At 35.2% G+C, this 21,940-nt stretch overlaps 3 protein-coding genes across 6 annotated transcripts; 1 reads left to right on the top strand and 2 right to left on the bottom strand.

The window, feature by feature from the left end:
• Positions 1–1,055: 1,055 nt before the first annotated feature.
• LOC144556027 (co-chaperone protein p23-1-like) lies at positions 1,056–4,475 on the top strand. Of its 2 annotated transcripts, none has more exons than XM_078304507.1 (6): positions 1,056–1,215; positions 1,624–1,810; positions 2,704–2,866; positions 3,206–3,243; positions 3,351–3,444; positions 4,148–4,475. In XM_078304507.1, the coding sequence occupies exons 1-6, from the start codon at positions 1,211–1,213 to the stop codon at positions 4,204–4,206; spliced, it is 546 nt and encodes a 181-aa protein (XP_078160633.1). In that variant the 5' UTR covers positions 1,056–1,210; the 3' UTR covers positions 4,207–4,475. The 2 variants fall into 2 exon arrangements, with proteins under 2 accessions (XP_078160633.1, XP_078160634.1); XM_078304508.1 differs by having other exon boundaries at positions 3,351–3,455; positions 4,162–4,413.
• A 943-nt stretch (positions 4,476–5,418) lies between these two features.
• On the bottom strand, positions 5,419–9,883 carry CPB (Subunits of heterodimeric actin filament capping protein Capz superfamily). Of its 3 annotated transcripts, none has more exons than XM_078304503.1 (8): positions 9,652–9,883; positions 9,393–9,463; positions 9,015–9,128; positions 8,542–8,624; positions 8,143–8,216; positions 7,741–7,860; positions 6,499–6,594; positions 5,419–5,793 (listed from the first exon to the last, which is right to left on the bottom strand). In XM_078304503.1, exons 1-8 carry the CDS (start codon positions 9,778–9,780, stop codon positions 5,701–5,703), a joined length of 780 nt encoding a protein of 259 aa, XP_078160629.1. In that variant the 5' UTR covers positions 9,781–9,883; the 3' UTR covers positions 5,419–5,700. The 3 variants fall into 3 exon arrangements, with proteins under 3 accessions (XP_078160629.1, XP_078160632.1, XP_078160631.1); XM_078304506.1 differs by having other exon boundaries at positions 9,038–9,128; positions 9,652–9,825; XM_078304505.1 differs by lacking the exon at positions 5,419–5,793 and adding an exon at positions 6,184–6,247.
• Positions 9,884–11,276: 1,393 nt separating this feature from the next.
• On the bottom strand, positions 11,277–21,569 carry PIR121 (transcription activator). Its single transcript, XM_078304501.1, has 30 exons — positions 21,319–21,569; positions 20,753–20,825; positions 20,486–20,550; positions 20,290–20,367; positions 20,049–20,168; positions 19,868–19,938; positions 19,650–19,742; positions 19,321–19,390; positions 19,125–19,189; positions 18,568–18,763; positions 18,305–18,456; positions 17,952–18,045; positions 17,565–17,774; positions 16,782–16,993; positions 15,964–16,111; positions 15,686–15,854; positions 15,463–15,539; positions 15,166–15,336; positions 14,832–14,908; positions 14,655–14,757; positions 14,329–14,448; positions 14,089–14,232; positions 13,812–13,961; positions 13,591–13,734; positions 13,400–13,487; positions 13,162–13,289; positions 12,730–12,934; positions 12,301–12,473; positions 11,980–12,195; positions 11,277–11,772 (listed from the first exon to the last, which is right to left on the bottom strand). Exons 1-30 carry the CDS (start codon positions 21,370–21,372, stop codon positions 11,578–11,580), a joined length of 3,861 nt encoding a protein of 1,286 aa, XP_078160627.1. The 5' UTR covers positions 21,373–21,569; the 3' UTR covers positions 11,277–11,577.
• Positions 21,570–21,940: the final 371 nt, after the last annotated feature.

The following is a 21,940-nucleotide window of genomic DNA, read 5'->3' as shown; positions in this document are numbered from 1 at the left end:
TCTAACTCTGAACAACCGACAGCCTAAATTGGTCACTCTAGTAAAAATATATATCTGATCCTGACTACGTCTCCAAAATAAAAGTGTCCATCAAATATTTTATGAAAAAAAAGGAACAACAAGAGAGATGGACATGGTAAGCATATTGGTTAATTATAACATGTTTTGAGATTTGAGCAATGGTTTTCATACTATAAAACATAATTTATCATCGCTTGCGTTGTTTATAAGCAATGGTTTTATACACTGACTGATCAATTCTGTGCGTATCCGGAGTTGGTATGTTTTCTGCACCAATTTCTTACGGAAAATAAATCGGCTGTGATTTCAAAGAATCACAGGCCTTAATTTCAAATCCAATAATTCATTTCTCTTGTTACACAAATTTCAAAAACAATTAATTTTTATACACAAATCTCAAACACAAATTAATGGATGATTAAAATAGCAGGTCCCTGTGATTATTTGGAATCACAGCAGATTTATTTGAACTCGCTTCCTCTGAGATATCTCATAATTTGCGTGACTTTTTGGAGAATCTCAACCGTTACAATACGTTCTGCGCGAATCTCAAAGCTAAAATAATACTGGCCCCATGCGTCACCCCAGAATAGGCACCGGACACATCGGTCACGCAAAATATGAGATATCTCAGAGGATACGCACTCGATTTATTTCCGCCCCGGTTGAGTTTGGATTACCTGACTCAACACAATTGAAATGCACGGCTCAGATTTAATTTCAGTCGATGGGTGATCGGAATAGCAGCAGGAGGCAATATTATTTGTACTTTGAGATACGCGTGCCAAGTTAAAAATTCCATTTTTGGACCGTCCGATTCAATTCTTCTCAATCAGGTAACCTGAGGGGATACGAATTCCGTTTGAGTTGTCTGATCGGGTTAATCTAGTCCATGACTGTAATGCACGGAACTCTTTAAATCGGACGGTCCGGATCTGAACTCAAAACTCTAGTTAACTGAAGAGAATAGGAATTCCTTGGATACTGTGTCGTAGGAAGTTGCAATAGAAATAGAATACTCTAGACCTCTTTAGAACCCTCTTCCCTTCTATTCTCTGCTTCTCTACCACGCCGCTTCCGCTTCTTATACCCGACCCCTCTCTCTGTTTCTTCCTTGTCAAGCTTTTGCGATTCGACGCCAAGCAAAACCATTCCAAGCTTCTTCAATCTATTCCCAAGCATCTCCACCATGAGGTAATTTACTTGCCGTCTCTTTTCGCTCTCATCTTGTCAACTTTCTCTCAACTGTTTCAAGTTTTTTCGAGCTTTTTGAAGTTTGATTGATTATACTGAGACAAATGCTATCGTGCACAGAGCTCCTCCCTTTTTTTTTTTAACTTTCAATTCCAACTTTTCTATTACAACAATCGTTTCCTTGTTGAATTTCTAAGTTGTTAACATCTTTTTTGTGAAGCACGACAAACGGTGAGATCAGTAGGTACTGGTATGCAATTTTTACCCGACAGTACCAGTTCATTCGGTGCAATCAAGCCTCCGCTGTCTCAGATTAAATCTTGATTACTTGATTTACTCAAAGCATGTGTAAAGTAAAATAAATAACCCTTGATTAGAGCTAATTTCCGTGTTTTCTGTTACTTGCAGTCGACACCCAAGCACAAATTGGGCCCAGCTGTCAGACACAGTATTTATCACCATCGAATTACCGGACGCAAAAGATGTTAAGCTTAATTTACAACCTGACGGTCACTTCTCTTTTTCTGCTAAGAGTGGGGCTGACAATGTACCGTATGAGCTTGATCTGGAATTGTTTGACAAAGTCAAAGTCAATGTAAGTCGTGCACTTCAGAATTTGTAAGATAGATTTGTTTTCTTTTGAGTAGTTGTATACTCTGTGGACTTGAAGAAATGCTGTTATATATCCAAGGACTGGTACAGTGGTGGAAAGGAAGCGGGTACTAGTGTGGTACCAGAGAATTGAACTGGTTATTGAGAAATAATAATAGGAGGTTTTTATTTTTTCTGAGAAGGGAATATTATATCTTGAATGATAGAGTTCATTTACCTACTAATTTTACAACTGCAATTAGCGGTGTTCACATGGTTGGTTCGGTTAAAACCGAATTAAATAGTCAAACCAAAATTTTATTCGGTTTTCAAAATTCTAACTGAACTAACCGAAGTAAGCTTGTCAACCAAATAACAACCAAACAAGAAACCAAAGTAAATTTGGTTGTTTGGTTGAACCGAAATAAGAGAGATTAAATTTCAAAAGGTCAAAACTCAATACATCTTGTAAATAATTTTCTAATTTTAATATATTTGTTAGAGGCATAAAGCCATCTAACCTTCAAAAAAAAAAAAGAACTCAATGCATACACAGTACATTTAATAATCATAGAAATAAATATCAAGATATATATATATATATCAGTTGATCCAAAATAAGAGAGATTGAACCGAACCAAATATAAAAATCTGAAGTAATGCAAGAACTCAACTGAACTAAACCATTTAAACCAAAAAATGGAACCATTTAATCCAAAATTTGTGGGTTGGGTTGAAAACCAAATAAAATGGATCAAACTTCACATGAGGGTTCGTTTATTTGTTTGGTTCCTGAATTTGGGTGCAGTATATATGCCTTAAGGGTGAGATTGCCTGGTGTGGCATATTCTCGAACTTTTCTTACAAATGATATAATTGATGCTTCCTATTTTATAGGAGAGCAAAGCAGCAGTTACATCAAGGCACATATGCTATCTAGTTGCGAAAGAAAAGAAGAAATGGTGGCCACGTCTTTTAAAGCAGGCTGGACGGACCCCAGTTTATATTAAGGTCGATTGGAACAAATGGGTTGATGAAGATGAGGAGAAGGATAATAAAAGTTAGTTTTTTTTGTCTTTCTAATTTAATTTCTCGTGTTAGGCATTTATCTATTGTTTGGCATTTTTGCATCTATTGCTGATTTGTTTCACCATCATTGAGGTAACTATATTTTATAATTTAAACCACCCCTGAGACACTAGGAATTGCAACTGTTACATGTACTACTGCATAGTGTGTTACATCATTAGAGTCATACCGACATGTTTTAGTGATTTGGGAATCTGTTGTTACTCATGGCACTTCATTAAAAAACTAACAATAGCAATGCATTCTTTGCATATATAATATATATTAATGAGACGTCATAATTGATTATATTTCTCATTTTCTTTTTCAGTTGGCAGTGATATGGATTTCAGCGGCATGGATTTCTCAGTGCGTACTTTCTTTCAGCTTTATATACAATTTTTGATATTGTTAGATGCTGAAGAAGACAAAAAATTAACGGAAATATTCATCTTTTATTTTTGTTTTCTTTACAGAATCTGGGTATGGGTGGTCCTGATGATATGGTCGACGATGATGACGACGAGGATGAGGATGACGATGACGAGTCTGTTGAATCGGCTCCTACAGGTGAAAACTTGGTCAAATAAGTATTTTATTTTAAACAATTTTTTTTTACCTGTCTGGATTTGTCCTATTTGTGGAAGCTAGATATCAACTATTAATTAATTTTGTAATCATATTCTGGATTAGTTGACAATGAGGAAGCAAGGGTGGTACCTTTTAGTTGTGTTTTTAGCAGTACAGTGTGCTGAGTCAAAACATCTAACTCATCGAAGTGTAGTTTGAGAAAGAACTTTTGGCACTGTTGCAAAAGCTTTATCGACATCCAAAACAAGCACTTCAAATATAGAATTTAAAATGTGGAACAAATTTCAAATTATCTGTGGCTTTGTAATCAAGTCTTCAAGTTTTAGCTGTCTGAGGTTCCCAAAAATTTGGGTCTAATGTAGTACAATTCAGGTTTCATATGGGTTGACAATTCTGGTTTTGGGTATATGTGGTTTGATTTGAGCCACTGACTGTTTTAGGTCATTTCAGTTCTTATGCTTTATTTAATTTTGCATTTATACGGGGTTTTAGAATTGTGTGGGGTTTAGGGCCTGACTGTTCCAGGTCATTTCAGTTGTTGGGTTGTATAGAATGTCGTGTTGATATTGGCTGTTGGGTCATTTATAATTTTGGATTATGGTCCACTATTGGCTTTGGTTCAGTTTCTAAACCTAATTCATCATGAATTATGAATCTAATTTGTGCTGTGTGACAATTACAGAGAAAATAGAGGAGACATCAGGATCAGGGGAAGAGAGCAAGGTAGAAGCCAAGGCCTGATTTTGTACTAAATAGGCTGTATTTTGAGTTTGTCTTGACTTGGGTTGAGGGATTTTACCTAGATTTTGCGTGATGGTGGTAATTAATTATTAGCAGATATTTATTTGTAGATGATAGTTGTGAACTTTTTAAACTTATTTCTGCTATTTTGCTGTGGTTTGGGATTGCTTATGTTTTTAAGCATTTTTACGTTGTGTTGTGTGATCATTTTATGGATACGGTTATGCATTTGGTGGAAAAGGTGATGAAAGAGAACTTACTATGCGTGATTGATGATCTCTAACGATTGCCTTGTAGATGATAATTCTATCACAAGCTGTAATTCGAAATATAGCTAGAATAGCTTGTTAGCCTGTTAGTTCTTTATTTTTTACAAATATTGGAATAGCTACTATTTAAGAGTGGAGAGAAAAATATATTTTTCTTAGACTTTTGTCAACAATATTATGAAATGATAAAATTAATGTCACTTTTGTTATCTTCACATCTTAACAATTCGTTTGAGATTTTATTTATCTTTTTTCTTAATTAGCACATTATCAATACTATTTTTTTTTTTATTGATTATAGTTATTCACTATTTTAAATATACAGTTTAAACAACATCTTTATAAATTTGAATGGTATCATTTTCATACTAATTTAATTTTTTTTTTCTATTCTAATCTATTAATTCTAAATTTCACTATTCTAGCTCTCATTCAAACGTATCCCAAGTTCAACATGATTTTCATATCAAAACCACATTTGCAAATCAAATTTTATATTCTTCTACTATTATTTTTATGCAGGTAGAAAATCTTTATTTTTAAAATTCAACATGATCTTCCTATCAAAACCGTACTTGCACATCAAATTTTAATTTCTTTTAAAATCTTTTTACTATTCTTTTATGCAGGGTAGAAAATCTTTAACTATTCTTTTATGCAGGTAGAAAATTACTTGATTGAAATTTTTTGGACCAGCAGCAGTGATTTTTAACCTATCTAAAGAATAGTTAAAAAGTTCTTAACATTGTTAAACGTAATATGCAAGTACAGTACAATTTTGTATAGATATCACGTTTCATAATTATGTTCTTCATTACTCACATGGTGAATGATGTTTTGATTTGTAAAGCCCAGAAGGTACGAGCTGGATCAATCCAAAATGCTAGAAGCTAAGCGTGAGCAGCATATCAAAAGCTGCAGTGATCTTGCTCGTAGAAGGTCATCAACCAATCATTCTATGCTCTCTTTCCATATCTACACTTACCAGACCAATTCTGGAGCATATTATACTTCTACATAATATAACATGAATGGCCCAAAGCAGAACTTTCTGCACTCTTGCAATGCACATATTACAACAAAGCATTTAACAATATTTCACAAGTTCCTCGAGAAAAACTTTTTTTTTTTTTTCAAAGCAATTTTCTAATAGGGGAAGGGGGAAAAGGTGTTAGTGTCTAGTCTAGCCTAGGATGAAGTTGATCAGTACAAAGCAAAGGGTGGTCTAAATAGGTCTGCTCTCGGGAAGGCAAACCTGCACTCCTTCAGGAGGTGGCCTTAATGTACACACCATCTCTCTTGTCTTTCCGAAATAGACCTACATTACAAAATTGAAAATAATTGCATATTGACAAAGGGGCTGTTTGTATACAAAAGTATTCAAGGGATTTTAGAAAAATCCTAGAAACTTAATTTCATGATTTTTTTTTTCTTCATATGTTTTTTCATGTGTTGGAAAAGTTAAAAGCAAAGAGAGGAGTGTGAATCAGTTGTTAAGGTCTCAATAAATAAAACATATGGTTCCTTCATTTATAATCGTGTATTGTTGCGTATAGCGGGTTAGAAATGCAAGTTACGAGAATCATTACATCTCCTGTGCAATCAACTCCATACAATATTCAAGTTCAGCCTAACTTTTTAATTCATGGGCCCCAACTTCCCTCCTTTTTCTCGTGTTTTCTAATTAAAAAAGAGAACCAAAAGTAAAAGTTTGCACATCAAACAAGCTAAGGAAAGACAGATTCCAGATTTGCTTTTCTTTTCCCCATATTCTGTTATATCAAACACCCCTTAACAAGAAATAGAAGGCTAAACAAGCCAAATATGCACAGCTGATGTGGTAAAAACTGAATATTGACTGGAGCAATTTATGGTGTCATTGAGCCTTGCTTTCAACACTCCAAGGCTTACTTGCGATTCAATTGAGTTTAATCTCATTAAAGGGGTATAGAACTATTGTTTGATTGTAGATAATATACACAAGCACTGTATAGCAACATGTTCAGAGAGAGGGAAAGAGTACCTGTTCGAGGGAATTTCTAAGTTTGCTCTCCATATCTTCTATCATTCTTCCCATGTTACACAAATGACCTTCTTCCACGGAAAGATCCAAACTCATCTGAAGCAGGAGGTACATTGCAAGTCATAAGGGTACAAAATAAGCAAAAACTTAAAAGAACAACTGTTGGTTACTGTATACAAAACAGTGATTTTGAAAAAGAAATAAGCTTTTGAGATTTTCATAAATTATTGAGATTTTCACTTATCTACAATTTTCATAGACAGAAAAATAGTGTTCAGAACAGTATAATTAAAGCCACAATAAAGAGCCTCTCTATGTGCATGCAAGTACTTCTTAGAGGACAAGTATAATATTTGGAAACTGAATTTCAGAAAATTAGAAGTTCGAAACTAAATTCCCAAAAAATTTAAAACACGGAAATCTACTTTAAGGGTTTATATGAGGAAGCAGGTTTGCACATATTTTCAAAGCAGACACTATTATTATATAATGTCCCACCGGCATTCTGAGCTCCTATTGATCATTATGCTTCTTTAAACTCCACTATAGTCTTTGACAATTACTTGTGCTAGGCAAGCAGCCAAAAATATAAATATTACTCATTTCTTTGTTAGTGTTCTCTATGCTTGCTCCACACAACAAATTTACGTTGTTTAATTCCATTTCAACACTGATAGATATACCTTGTGTGTCCACACTCAACCTCATGCTGGTTTGGATTTCTTTTAATAAATATGCTTTTTATATAGTGCAATTTCCTATGGAGCAGATCATTTTGTTGGCTTGATAGATCCATTCACTTAATATTGCATGCAATGCTAACAAAACATGTAAAAAAGTTACAGAATGAATTTCTCATGTACTTTTTTTTTCATTCATGTCAGAAAATTGCTGTGGAATTCTCTGGAATTTTGAGGAATTAGTTCTGAATTTCTAATTCGGTGAATTACAGTTTCTAAACATAAAAAAGTTCTCCCAGACTAGACTGGTAATACTAAATTACTAATACAAGACCTGTATTGTAAGGAAGCGTTCTCTAGAATATGCAAGAAAACCACAGCCTACCCAAAATTAACCCTCAATTGTGGAATACATACAGCATTGGTTTTGTAAACTAAGCTTCATGCCAGTAACCCATTACATTTAACAAACTAGACCAAATGTGCCCTCAGATTAGATACAAAGCACAACAAGAGAACATACTGATGCCTGATCTGACTGGTATGTTGTTTAGAAGCAAACCTGTCTTCGAATGGATCCAGCCAGGTTGAAAGTGCCAGATGTATTGTTCTCAGTGGCCAATGATAGCATGATAGTGCTTGTCAGACAATAACGAGCCGTTCCATCCTCCTCTGGATTCACCTACATATAATATCAAAATAGGATTATTTCGTACAATATTCAGGCCTTTTGAATATGAAAAATGGAAATATTAGTTGCTTTTGGCTAAGAATTTAGCTGGGAGAAATAAGCCCTAAACTTGGCCTTAATAATTTCTAAAAGAAAACCAGTATTCTACACAAGCAACAAATTCCCATTCCCAATTATTACATTATATTGATCTGATTGTGTTGACAAAATTCTCCTCATATTAATCATTTATATATATGTTTTATAAAATTAGGCAACTGTAAACAGCTTTACCTCAATTACATGAATTGCATCCCAGGAGCCCTCCTGGAGGTTTCCTCTTTTCCCTTGTCCTGTCTTTGATCCATCTATATTGCACCATTTCAATTTAGTACAGCAGCAGTTTAAATCAGTCTCCATCAAATGTTTTTGTTTTCTTTTGTGAAGTAGCTATTTGTGTTTGTTTTTTTTTTTCATTTTTGGGTTTACTTGCCGCCACTCATTTGGAATATACAGACTTGATGCTAAGCTTGGGTTAAATTGAGGAAAGTGAACCTTCAATTGAGATATGAGAGTTCAGATATTATTCTATATCTGAGGCAATTCAACTTGATTTCTTGGCCCTAAATTGAAATCCTTGCATTAAAATGAGCATCTGGTAAGAAGGTTGTATTTAAAAATTAAAATAGTAACCTTTCTTTATTAAGAAGCATGCAACAAATCCATGGTCGTCATCCTCCCATATGTACACCGATGAAATGCCACCTTCGTAGTACCTAAGAATTAAATGAGAATTCATTTCAACAAATTATTAATTTTGTTAAGAAAAAATAAAATCAGAGAAGTATATTGTGTATTTCAAACATCTAGTAGCCTGGTATTCTATGCAAGTACCAGCCCCAGTCAGTACAGCATGGTTCATATTTATAAAGCATCATGTATTAATTTGGCATGCTGATAGGTGAAATATATCCCCCAAAAAGGAAAAATATTAACCCACCAATAGTTCGCAGGGAAATAAATATAATATTAACCAAGGCTCTTACTCTTCTTGGCCATGACTCAGCACTGGTACGCTACCAGTACCAGAAATGTAACCTTTGTCATGCATGTCTTGGTTAGTAATAAACAAAAACTTCAGTCTTGAAAGGATAAAGATAAATTACTGGTCACGGTAGATAGAGAAAACCTCGTTTGCTTCAACCTCAAGTTTCCTAAGCACCTCTGACGGAAGTGGCCCATCATCCAGAGGAGGGAAGTATGTATTTGACCATGGCGACCTACATATCATGACCCATAATTCAAACAATAGCCTTTCAAAATCCCTTTAACAGCATAAATGAGGGTCAAATAAGTTGAAATTGGGTTAAGCTTCATTAAGCAATTGAACACGAATGGAGATAAATTCTATCTTAATTGGCACTTCAATGTTATTAGGAAGGGGTACCAATATTTCGAAAGAAAGAATGGGAATCAATATTTCAAATTTGCAATAGTGGAACCTATCAATATCAAGAGATGTGCAAGTGTGGGAAATATCTCACCGGTATGAATCGGCATCTCGATTATATTCACAGAGTAAGAATTCTTTCATAGAAGTTGTATCCATGCTAACCTTCACAAGAAACAACATTAAGAAGCTCAAGTTAGTAAAATGAAGAACAAGGGTTAATGGGATGGGAGCTGTTCATGTTTTGCAGGGTATATGTGATATCAACTAGGTTTTTTCATGGATGGGCCAGAAGCTAACAATTGGAAAAAGGAAATAAATAGAGAAATGGATGAGGTGGATAGGATGATGACCTGGAGGGGTAGATCGACTTGAGAGAGGAGATCGGAGGAATAATGTGGAAGTAGAGAGAGGAGAGCGGAGAGAGCTGTCTCGCTCTTCTTTGGAGATATTCGCCTCATCAGATCCAAGGCCGCCTCCATCTCACTCTCTCTCTCTCTCTCTGTCGACTTCCTTTTGTTCTCTGTGTGGGAGAAAGGAGAAGGGAGGAAGGAGGCAGAGAGAGAATTGGTGAATGGTGATGCCTCCGCGGGAGACGAATTCATATCAGATGAGGTAACAGAAACTTGGAGTTTAGATCTACACCGTCTGATCTGTTTTGGCACGAATATTGAAGATCTCCGTGCATTCCATCTCGGATCGGACTGGCCCGGATTCTAATCGAACGGTCCTGATCTGAATTCAAATATTCTGTTACCTCAGAGGATACGGACTCGCGGGAGACCAGGAGTCGCTTGATCCTGTTTCTTTTTAATTTTTATTTTTCGAACTTCTGGTCGCACTTTTAATTATTTAATGCTCCTTAAATTTTAGTAAATTATGCCGAAGCATCATTTATTATAGCCAGACTGCGTCAGTAATCATATTTCTCTATTATTTATTACTTGTGCTTCTGGGGTTGTCCGTGTTCTGTCGGGAAAAAAGGTTGAAAGTGTAAAATCCTTTATTTCTGGACATAGTCGAACATATGTTTATTTTTATTTTTCTGATGATTGAGAGATGAGAACCAAATCCGATATGGATAGTTTCCGTATCAACGGGGTCGGTTGAACAATTTACGGTCACCGTTACTTTGGAACGGAAACATCCATTGCATTGCATGTATTCCACCAGAATTTGTATCACTTTAACATAACGGATTGATGTTTAGATCCTGCACGAATATTAAAAAAATCCTGCTCGTTCCATCTCAGATCAAAATATTGATCCGGATTTTCATAGTGAATTAGTGAGGCATTGAGATTGAGAGGATAGTAATCTTAAATCAAAGTGGGAGAAGGGCCAACAGCCAACAGCCAACAGCCAACAGGAATTAATGGGGCATCTTTCCTGCCCAGTTTTTATGCGAACACACGGAAATAGACTCGAGTCCGTATCCCCTCAGGTACCTGCCTCAAGTGCAATTAATAAAACTATAAAATCGAAAAGGACATTCATGAATCATGAGTCATGACTATGTTCTCCATTTACCCTTAAAAACCTGGCAAACATATTTACCTGATTCGTGCTCCAGTCTCCAGACACCTACTTTGGATAGTAATGGCTTTTCACGCGACGTGCTAGCTATAACTAGATACTTTCACGCACATTATCATGGTCTCACTCAATTTCATTTACATTTCAAAATTTAATCAAAATGAAGCTTCAATTGTCTTTTAATCATTATATCAATTTAAATTTAAATGTCAAAATAAAATTAGTAAATATAATCTTTTATTCATGTAAAAAATTACGACATAACTTTATTTTAAATGATATCATAAAAGTAAAAACAAAAGATGCTAATATATAGTTACATGTGTGTAGAAAATAATATGGATCGCCTTCAATGTACTTATTTTGACATTTCATTTTTATAATTTTTGTTATTAAAAATATAAGAATAAATAAAATAAAAGAAGTTAAACCCTCCTCACAATTACTAGCAAAGTTTTTTTTGCTATCTTTAGACATAATTACTAGCAAAGTTTTTTCTTGATGGAGCAAAATATTATTTCGAATAATTAAAATCATTAGGTAATATAGAAACATTTAAGCGTGATATTTTCAAACTACCTCTGGAAATGCTCACTAATTTACACTACTCACAGATTATCCACACACAAACATAACAACTAACAAAAACTTTTCTTCAAATACGATGATAGAGGCGGTTCTATGTAAATTAGCATGAACAACTCAACTCTTGTGTGAACTTGAAGCTTGAGAAAATAAGTATTTCAGACGGTTCTCTGGGGCAATGTTTCAAAAGCGGAGACAGTATTAGCGAATTTAACCCGATGCAGAGGAGCACCACTTTGTTTAATGGCACAAGCAACCTTGTCTTCGAGAGGGCAGCGTGCTCTCAGTATGGAAAACACATAATTGTTCAGCCTTCTAGCTTTTCTCATAGCCTCTAATAGTTTCTCATATCCCTTCATAAAAGATAGAGGCGAATAAAAAAGAAAAATTAGCCTTCCAAGTTCCAATCAAGATATTTAATTGCAAAATCTCACTCTCAGCTAGAAAATTGCACTATAACAAGCGGAACGAATTAAGAAAAAAGTAAAAAGTTTTAATGGTGCTTTTGTCCTGTTTATTGAATTTTTTTATTTGCTACTTTCATGGAGATAGACTCTTACTTGCGAGAAAATAGAGCCCTTGGCCCGATCAGTGGTAAGAGAAAGTGTAGCATTTTCTACTTCAGCAACATTGAGGAATTGGTAAGAGAAATCAAACAACTCAAAGTGCTGCTGTTGCCCAAGTAAGTACATTATAGTACAGCTGGCCCATGCCACAGAATCACCCAACGCTTCGTACTTCCTCGATGGATCTAGAACAGTCTCCTCCAAATAAACCTAAAAGATGTAAAGGATTGTCAGAAAAAGAAAAAGATTAAAAAGAGATTGTTTTTATGTTTTAAATAACAGCAAAGTACAACTAAAAAGAATGGGATACTTAACGAATTGAAGGCCACTAAAAACCCGATAGAAGTCTTTCGAAGTAGTGATGTCGATAAACCCTGTCTTTGGAGATGCACTCCACTTACTATAATGTTTATCCAGGGCAGCACTTGTAAAAGCAAGTGCATACTCCAACACACTACCCGTATTCAAATTTGACTTGTATATAAGACCTGTACCAAAATTCCTTGTTTAAGAATATAAATTACATGAGTGAAATACACGAAAAATGGTTAATATCACATGTTTCTCATGGCGGTATAAAGCTTTAAGATTTCCAATCATAATACTTAGACATCGTGATTTGTACTGGATCTACTTTCACATCCTCCATGCTGTCTCAATTTTCAGGGTTACAGAAGCTTAAATTTGCAATTTTTAGGGTTACGGAAACTCATTCATGCTTTAATTAATGATATGTTAACTTACTTGCAGCTTCCCCTTGCTTTGACATCACTAGAAAGGACGACGGATTCGGAAACGCCGGATTTGATACAACTGCATTGGCTGCTGAGCTTAACAAAATAGTAAGGGGAGTGTGGCCAGTGTACGCCAACTTTATCTGACTGTCATTTCCCGGTATAGCACCTAGCCATGGAGCAGTCTGCATAAACTGTGCTGTATCCAGCTCTCTCTGTTGCAAGTAAATATGATAAGTAATTGGAGCAATTTCTCACATATAGCCTCCAAACTATGCATATGCCCAAGCTACCCCTTGTGAGAGAAAGAGGGGTATACATGACATTTTTGAGGTAAAAAATTCCCAGGATCACACTAAGAAGTGCTATAGCAAGATGAGAACACAAATAAAATAGGTAACAAATATAGGCATAGAAAAAAAGAATACGAAGGTGGTCCCACCAATGCAATGTCAAGGAGACTGATCCAGTACAAAGCATTCCCTATTTCCTTGAGATCATGAAGAACTTCTGTTCTCAACTCCGCCTTCTCTTCCCAAGTCAATATTTCATTAATAAACTTTTGGCAACCTACAATAGAAACCACTTTTTAAGTACCTCTTCTCTCTAGTGAAAGCACTACATATTATTTCAAAAAAGCTATTTTACATCTTAATTCAGCAAATATATGTACATCTCACCTGCTACGCCACCATCAAATGGAAGTAGTCCAATAGCTTTAGGTAGTGCTTCTTGTAGCCCAGAGACCTTTGGTACCATTGCTGTCATCTGTGAAAATATTACATAATCCATCAGTCTAATTCTAGCATGTTACTGTTAATTAAGATTATTAAAATGAAGAACGTACAAATTTACAACTTTTGAATCATACCTTAGTCGATATGTGATCGAGCAAGGCACGCAAAATCCCAGGTAATGATCTTGGGCCTACAACTTTAACAACTGCAATCATGTGTGGGAGACCAAAAAAATCACGGTGAAGTCCAGCAATGCTTTGGTACGCCATGTTTAAATCCTACAAACCAACTAAGTATGTAATAGCAAGTCGACAGATCAAGACAAAATTGAAAATGTTAAAAGTGAAATTATTACTTGAGAGCCGCAATATAAGTATGGTTTCCCAGAAGTAAGATTTGTCCTTTGAGAAGATTGGTGAGTTCCCCTTAAAGATCGAACAAATCGTTGTGTAGTATTACACAGGACAAAATTGGGCAAAAAATCATTTTGCATCTCATTACATATCTGGAAAAACAAACAAACATTAATCATTGAGAACTAAACATCAAAGAGAAGAATAAACGTATATAGTCTTGATTCATGATTCAATGATAAAATAGATACAAATACCACATATAGAGTCAAATAGTACCTGAGTCGCGATACGACTAGAATAAGAAACAAGTGAAAGGTTCTCTTGCATCTCATGCAGCATAAGAAAGTAAGAATCTAGCTCTAGACACTTTGAAAGAAAATGATGTGTTAACTCCAAAATCTCCAATTGAAGTTGCAACTCCTAGAAATAGTAAGTATTAGTTAGGGCTAGAAAACTTGCTGACACTGTTACATTGATGCTGCACATAGCTAACGAAAGAAAACTGCTAAGTCATACCACGATCCCACATAGATCGCCATTCTCAAAACGCTCAAGAAGAAAATCCATGTTCTCTCGAAATAATTTGTTCATTCTTTGAGTGATTAAACTTCTCAAGTTAATAGTCCTGCCAAGAACCTGAGCAAACAAAGAGAATATCATGCCAAGGCAAAAGCAGAATCCAGGTCCTTAGATCACAAATAAAGTAAATTTGTTTGTAAAGTTCTTATTAGTAGTCTTTAATAACCTTGACTTTCACCATTGCTGGCCCATCTTTGTAATTTACTGCTTTAAAATTATAAGCGAAGATTAAAAATGACATGCATTCTCCAAAATTTAGGTACCTTAACTCTCCTCAATTTGAAAATAACTTCAAATCTCAGCGGTTTGACACTGTACTTGTCACCATCTTCACATGCAGCTACAAAAGACTTGTCGAGTAGCTCACTGCATCACATTAGAACTGTGAGGCTAAGAGAAACAGAGACAGGTTCTATGGAGTTGCAGAGTGAGGTGCTAACCTTGCTGCGCAACTTTTGTAATATGAAAAGATGATCTCATTTAGCTTGTGAACAAGAAGATCAAAAGAAAGATCAACCTACATATGCATAAAGAGACACGAGTAAATTTGACATTAGAAATGAATTTTTGCATCTCTGTGATATTTTTGTGCACATTTCGAATATTGGATTCTATAAAACTCGACTGCATGCCACATCATATGATACCTGTCAGTTAACTAAATCCTAAGAGTGACACGTGAAAGGTACCTTAATCATACAACAATAATCCAAGTCAACAAAAGTTGCCAAAAAATAGAGAAATTGCATGCCTGGGTTAAATAAAATTCCATACCTCAGCTTCAATTTCATCGTAGAGAAATCTCTGTTTTAACGCACTCAAAGCATGCTGGGCAGAGTCGTTATATATATCAAATGGCATCAAAATACTTTCTAGAATTCCTGCTTCGTGCGATTCTAATGCATAATCCACCAGCATCCAAGGAAGAGAGCATTCTATTGGGAACTGTTTTATAAATTATTAAAAAAAAAAAATCAAGTGTGAGTTCAGCTGCAGAAATCACTCATGCAAACCTATATGAGATAGGTAAATTACAATGATAACATATATATGGTAGACAAATTCTATAACCTGGATAACACGAGAAGATTCCAAATAGAATTCGCGGAACCAAAGAAAACTAAGATCAGTTAATGTACCAATTGTTGCTGCAATCAAAAGTTCTATGTTAGTGTGGGAATTGCAAAAAGAAAAACTGACAAATTTTCAAGATAAGAAATAACAAACTGTAAATTATACATAATAATAGTGATTTATGCATATATAATAAATTTTGGATAAGAATATCGATAACCTGTATAATCCAAAATATGTAAGAAAAAGCTCAGCTTATAAAAAAATGTTTCCAGCAGCTTAAGATCCTCCACAGCTATTCCAGAACCACTGTTTCCAAATAGGCCCCCGGGTTTTCTTAAATTCCCACCTGATACTAGCTCACAGATGAGAAACTGCAAGCAATGGATCTGAAAAAAAAAATTTAGTAAAAATCAGTATGTAAAACTTGGCCCAATGATGAAAATACCATAGAAAAAATTTGTGAGAGATATGAACTTGCATGAATAAAAGTCATACCTGTGCTGCAGTAGGAGCTACTGGTCTCGGATAAAAGGTATTTTGTCTAGTTTCATCACTATCATGATGCATTGATTGTAGTTCTGGTTCAGTCTTGTTACTATTTGCCATCCAATCAGCTGATAGGGTTCGCATATCTGATAGAATCCTGAAAAGCAAGAGTAACCGAATAGTCTAATTATGACTTTGACAAAAGAAGAACTTCAACATGTAGTAGAAAATATAATTGTGTGGTTAAATTATAAATTCTATTACAAATTTTACAATCAAAATATCTAGAAGAACTGTTACCATTGCAAAGGACCAAAGGAACTAGATGCTTAACAGCTCTAGAAAAAAATATCATCTAGAATTGTCAAACAATGATATGAGTGATGAGTGAGGATATGATACTTTGCATAGCACATATTGGTCAGTACTATGGATCAATATATTCATTTTCGAAGTCCAAACAGTCGATCTGAACCATTCAACATAATATTCATATGAAAATGTACTTGCAGACTAACCTTTATATTTTTTAGAAAAAATTTTACTATTTTTTTAGATAGGTAGAAAATCACTACTTTTGGATGGTCTATAATCTTTAAATCAAGTGATTTTCTACCTATCGAAAAAAATAATAATTTTTTTTTAAAAAGGTAAAATTTGAACTACAAGTACATTTTCCTATGGAGATCATGTCGAACGGTTCAGATCGACTGCTTCGACTTTGAAAATGAAGATATTGATCCAAGTACATACCAATATGCACTATGCATAGTACCATAACCTCACTCATGATATAATGTCTGGAAATCATATATGCAAAACTTAACCTGGAGAGGTCCTTCTTCTTTCGGAAAGTAGTACGAAGCATCACATCTAACTTATCTTGTACAAAATCTTGCACTTCTACATGAATTGTCTCCCATAATGCTTCTGCTACTAAGGTGTCACAACCTTGCATCATCAAGCCTATACTTTTTATGTAACCAATAAGCTCTAAAAGAGCTCTCCTCTCGTCTGCTGTATAGTTCCAACGAACTACCTGGAGAAATATATATGTAGAGAAGTAAGGTGTAAAGCATTAGAAATATTGCAACTACAAAATGTATTTATGCAGAATGACACTTGAATTTTGGAAATAGGATTAACACTCAAATTATTCCACGATATTTGCAAAACATCTGGTATATCTCGAGTTTTGCTTTTTAAAACCCATAGTTCAGGTCATTTGCAAACAAAATGTCAAGGTAGTAAAAAAGTATGGTAAATTCAAGCAAGAAAAAACTAAATTACCCCAACCTTTTCATTTAGTACATCCAATGACTACAAACGTGGAAGCAAAATAACTAAGCACACTTGACTTTTAGAAAAAAAGAAAACTTGGGATGCTTTTAGCTAAAGTGAGTCCTACAAGTAAAAAGGCCTTGTGTGCTAAGGAGTACAAATTTCAGTACTTACAAACATAGTTTTTCTATCACACCAACATAGATGTTGGTGTTTTTCTACAAACGTGTTACTTTACATGAGCATATTATTTTCTTTTGAAAAGTTAATTGCTGACATGAGAACTATAAACTGTCACTTTCCAGTACTATTAAGGAAAAAGAAGTAACCTTCTCATAGTCAAAGAATGTTGTAGATGCTTGATTTGAATCTAGCACTTCTTTACAGGGGCGAGAAAACTTCCATGCACACTGTTCCCATATCCTACCAGTCCACCGACTGAGAAGCTGGAAACCTTCAACTACCATATCGTACATATTTCCCTTCACTTCTCTTGACCACTCAGTATCTGTTCCATCTGACGTTTTTAGTATCATCATCTGTGTCAGCACAAATTGTTACGACATCTCATCAAATAACTAAAATTATAAATTTTCACTGTATGAAAGGTACAAGTAATCTGGGTCTTGGTTTACTTGGATGAAGGACATAAGATGAAGAGAAGATTCAAGAAATTATGAGAAACACGCAGCACACATAGCTTTAGGTCAACAAACCTGATTCATTGCAGAAGCAAAGCGAATAGAGAAATCATCATGATCAGCTCTGATAGACCCGATGTGGTTTACAATCAAGTAGTGCCTCTGGTAAGTGGGTTTGTTAAGAAATGTATAGCAAGCAAAAGATTTGTATACTAATTATTTAAATCAAAGAACAGGTTAAAACAGTACCTATTTTTTAAATTTGCTAGAACTTTGTAACTGTAAGTAACTCTTTTACCACAAGCATACCATGACGTTTTCCAAAAAATCAGTCTTCATTTAATGGCATGCTACTTGGCAAGTGATAATTTATAGTAACCTAAATAATCCTTAGCATTCTTTTAAGTGTAGTGCCTTAATAAGGATATTCTTGAAGTTCCCGAGGAGAGATTTCATGAGGCGCAGGGAGAGTGAGAAGGCGAGTTTGACTTGAAAAATTCTGGAAATATGCCGACAACTCCTTCAAAATGGCCGCTGGTGAAAGGTGCAAATCTGGAAAGGCTGGTATAACAGGATCATTCTGTCAAGCAAAAGTACACAACAAAAACAATAGTTAGTTATTCGCAATAACAATACAAGTACTTTACACTGTGCAATATCTCAACAAAGATTTCATTGAAGGAAAAGAGACCTTGAATATGCTTAGGAGGCGAGTAATTTTCACTCTTCTGTAGAGCGACTCGCTCTCTTTCTCAGATGAGGTGGCGAGAACAACAAGGACAGGTAAAACTCGAAGAAGAGTATGGCGCTCTGGAAACAGAAGTGCAAAATCCAACTCCAGTGACTCCACACAGAATACTATGAGCACCTGTAGAATATCCTCCACACTATTTATTCGGTGAAGGAATTCATAAGTGGTGCAGTTGACTTGACAATGTTTTTTTTCCCAAAATAAGTAGTTCCAAAAAAAAAAACACTACTATTTTCTTTTGGTATTTCTGCCAATAACAAAATAATGCTGCAGTAATCATACATAATAACTTCCTTTTTGGTCATTCCTTTTTGTTTAGTTGAAGCAAGTCAATAAAAGAAAATTTTCAAAAAAGACAAGAAAACCAGTGGAAGGTTGAGCTTTTCTTTTTTCACTTTCTTGCCAAAATTACGGGTTACTTAAGGAGACCTAGTGGTGTTGCTCTTCAATGATATAACTTAATTTAAACCGTTAAACACTACAAAAGAAGAGGATACGTGTTTGTACGAAACATCTCAGCATGCAAATTAAGTAAAATTGCCCATCTTGTGCTCAAGAATATCTGCAGATGAGAATAAAGCATTAAGAAAATTTCTGTGGAAGCAAATTTACTCTTTTGGCCTTGGTAAGGGCATCCTTCAAATATTAAAGCAAGCTGAGAAACAAATCAGGATTTTACAAAAAAAAAAAAACCTGAAGATCATCCAACTCTTCACGCATAGAATCAGTGTCTTGCCACTGAGTGCTCACTTGAGTAAATGTTCTATTTAAAGAAGCAAATAGCCATCAAATCAAGCTGATTTTCAATAATTATAATAATAAAAACTAAAATTGGCAAAGTGGCAAGGATCCATTGCATATAAGAAAGATTGGACCAAACTACTCTGCCTGTTTTAGTGTTGCTGTTAGTAAAGCAGGAGAAGAAAACAACAAAACAATTTTTACGCCGGGTTAAAGTGAGGTGGTATACCGACTATACTTTATACCATTAACAAAGGAAGAAAATGATGTAAATCCCATACCTCTTATACCATGAAAAATCATTAGGTATGCTTGCTTTTGCATTCTTCAGATGATCAAGCTGCAGTAAAACATCAAGCAGCTTCAACATAGACCTATGCACATCATGAAACAAATATCTTTAATAAGAAACAAGCATACCTTTTGAAATATCATGTATTATTTAATAAAAAAAAACAAAAAGTATTGAATAAAGCTTAAATCAATATAAAATACAAACCAAAAGTGGGTTATAGTGGGTCCATTTACTAGTCTTTCTGGCCTAGAGAACCGCTGCATGTCAGCTGCCAACTACAACAAATGCATATAACCATTAGGAATGACTGGATCATGATTCATGCGAAGTCAGAAAAATAAAGCAATAAAATTAGGGTTTAGTTGAAATTTCATAGTAAATATACTTTCGAAGCAGCAGAAGCTTGCCATCTCTGAATTTCACGCAAACGGCTCATTTCCAAATCTAGCACTTGATAGGTTTCAAGATATAGGTCCCCTTGGCTTTGCTTCATGGAATCCGGAAGCTGCATGATTAAATCAAAATTACTGTCAATACCTAAAACCCTAAACATACTAAACATCCTAGAAATCATGGCAAGTGGCTATCCGGATAATTACAGAAGAAGAAAAAAATACAAGTTATACCTGCGGCAGCGCTTTCACACAGCTGCGATATGTGTATAGCAAAGAGGCCATCTCCTTTCCTTCTTGAACAAGAGTATTCTGCACCCAAACACAATATCATATTATTCCTGAAACAAAATGTTACAGTACAATGCACTCTTTCTATATAATGAGCAAATGACAAAGAAAAGAAAAGACATAGAAGGCCATGCCGTACCAGTTGGTTTATTGCTTTTGTATCTTCACCCAATGACAAGCGATAGGCAGCAACATCACTGTACTCTGCACATAAAGAGACCATTGCACATGAAATCAGTATATCATGCAGCATCACTTCAACATTGCCAGTATAGCATAGCAGTTACAGTACACAATAGCAAGAGAATTTATCATTAATAAAAAAAACACTGTCTTGTTTGCTGTGATAATCAACAAGGAATCCGTATGTAACAAAAAGAAAGAAAGTGACAAGAATTAAGCGTACCAATGGTACTGCTGGTTGCGCATCTTTCGGCAGACAATAGAACGGCTAATCCCTGAACATCTGACTGCTCATCCTGAATAGCAGCATTTTGTTTTTTATCAGTTTATGTCGAATTTTATTTTATATTTCATATCATGCATGCAAAACTGGATGCAGAATTGTTAGGTCACTTAGGTGAGAACGTCAATTAACACCAACTAAAAAGCAAGTTTGTAGAACAGTTAAAAGCACCATACAATCTGAACTATACAAGCCTCAAACCAAATTGGGATTATTACAGAAATTTATGCCACCAAAATTAGGGATAATGTTACATCCAAAATGTAACAATATAGAAGGAAATACGATTGATGGTGGAAATGGAGTGAGTTGAGGGAATTTGGAATAAAATTAGTCAAATTGATAAGTTTTCATTGATTTTCCATATCTCAATTACATAATGTGATGAGCTTATGAAGCCATCTCTTTCAATTATTGTAAACATCCTTAAACTGCTAGGTCGTTACAGATAAGTAGGCAATGGTGAATGTAGATCGGAAGGCATTGCACCGGATCTAGAAAATTACCTCGAGAGAGAAGGTGGAGAGAGCAGCGATGGCTTCCTCCACAGGGATCGCCATTGACGACGATCTGCAAAAAAGGAGAGTGGTGGTTGCGAGTGGAAAGAATTTGGAGTGGCGCGCTGACGCTGATAGCTACACTGCCAAAGAGTCTTTGGATTGAAGGCAATCCATTGTAGTTGTAGTTGTAGTTGGAACAAGTAATAGTAAAACTGTAAAACCCAATTCAATGATTCATACCGGATCCGTACCGCTTGGGAATTCGTATCCTCTGCATTCACTCAAAAAGGAATCTTTTGAGTTGAATGTATCTGAACCGTTCGACCAGCTTTTAAATTCATGCAAATTAAATCCGCACCAATAAGCGGAGACTAGATGCATTAACTCAAAAGAGCATTTTTTAGAGTTAATGCAGACGATGCGGACTCTAAGTATCGCCTGATAAAATAGAATTCGGATTCGTTAAAACTTAAAAGCTATGTTACTGACTTACTGTTACGGATAGGTCCTGACTCCTGAGACTCGGGACTCGAGTGTCGTATCCGTATTGTGTTGAAATTGTTGTATCGTTCTATTTCGAATATGATACAACACGTACAGGGCAGACCCACATGGTGATTTATCGGTT

This window comes from Carex rostrata, chromosome 6 (genome assembly GCF_964058835.1).
Source record: "Carex rostrata chromosome 6, lpCarRost1.2, whole genome shotgun sequence".
NCBI classification, from domain to species: Eukaryota; Viridiplantae; Streptophyta; class Magnoliopsida; order Poales; family Cyperaceae; genus Carex; species Carex rostrata.
This window is presented reverse-complemented; position numbering and strand designations above follow the sequence as displayed.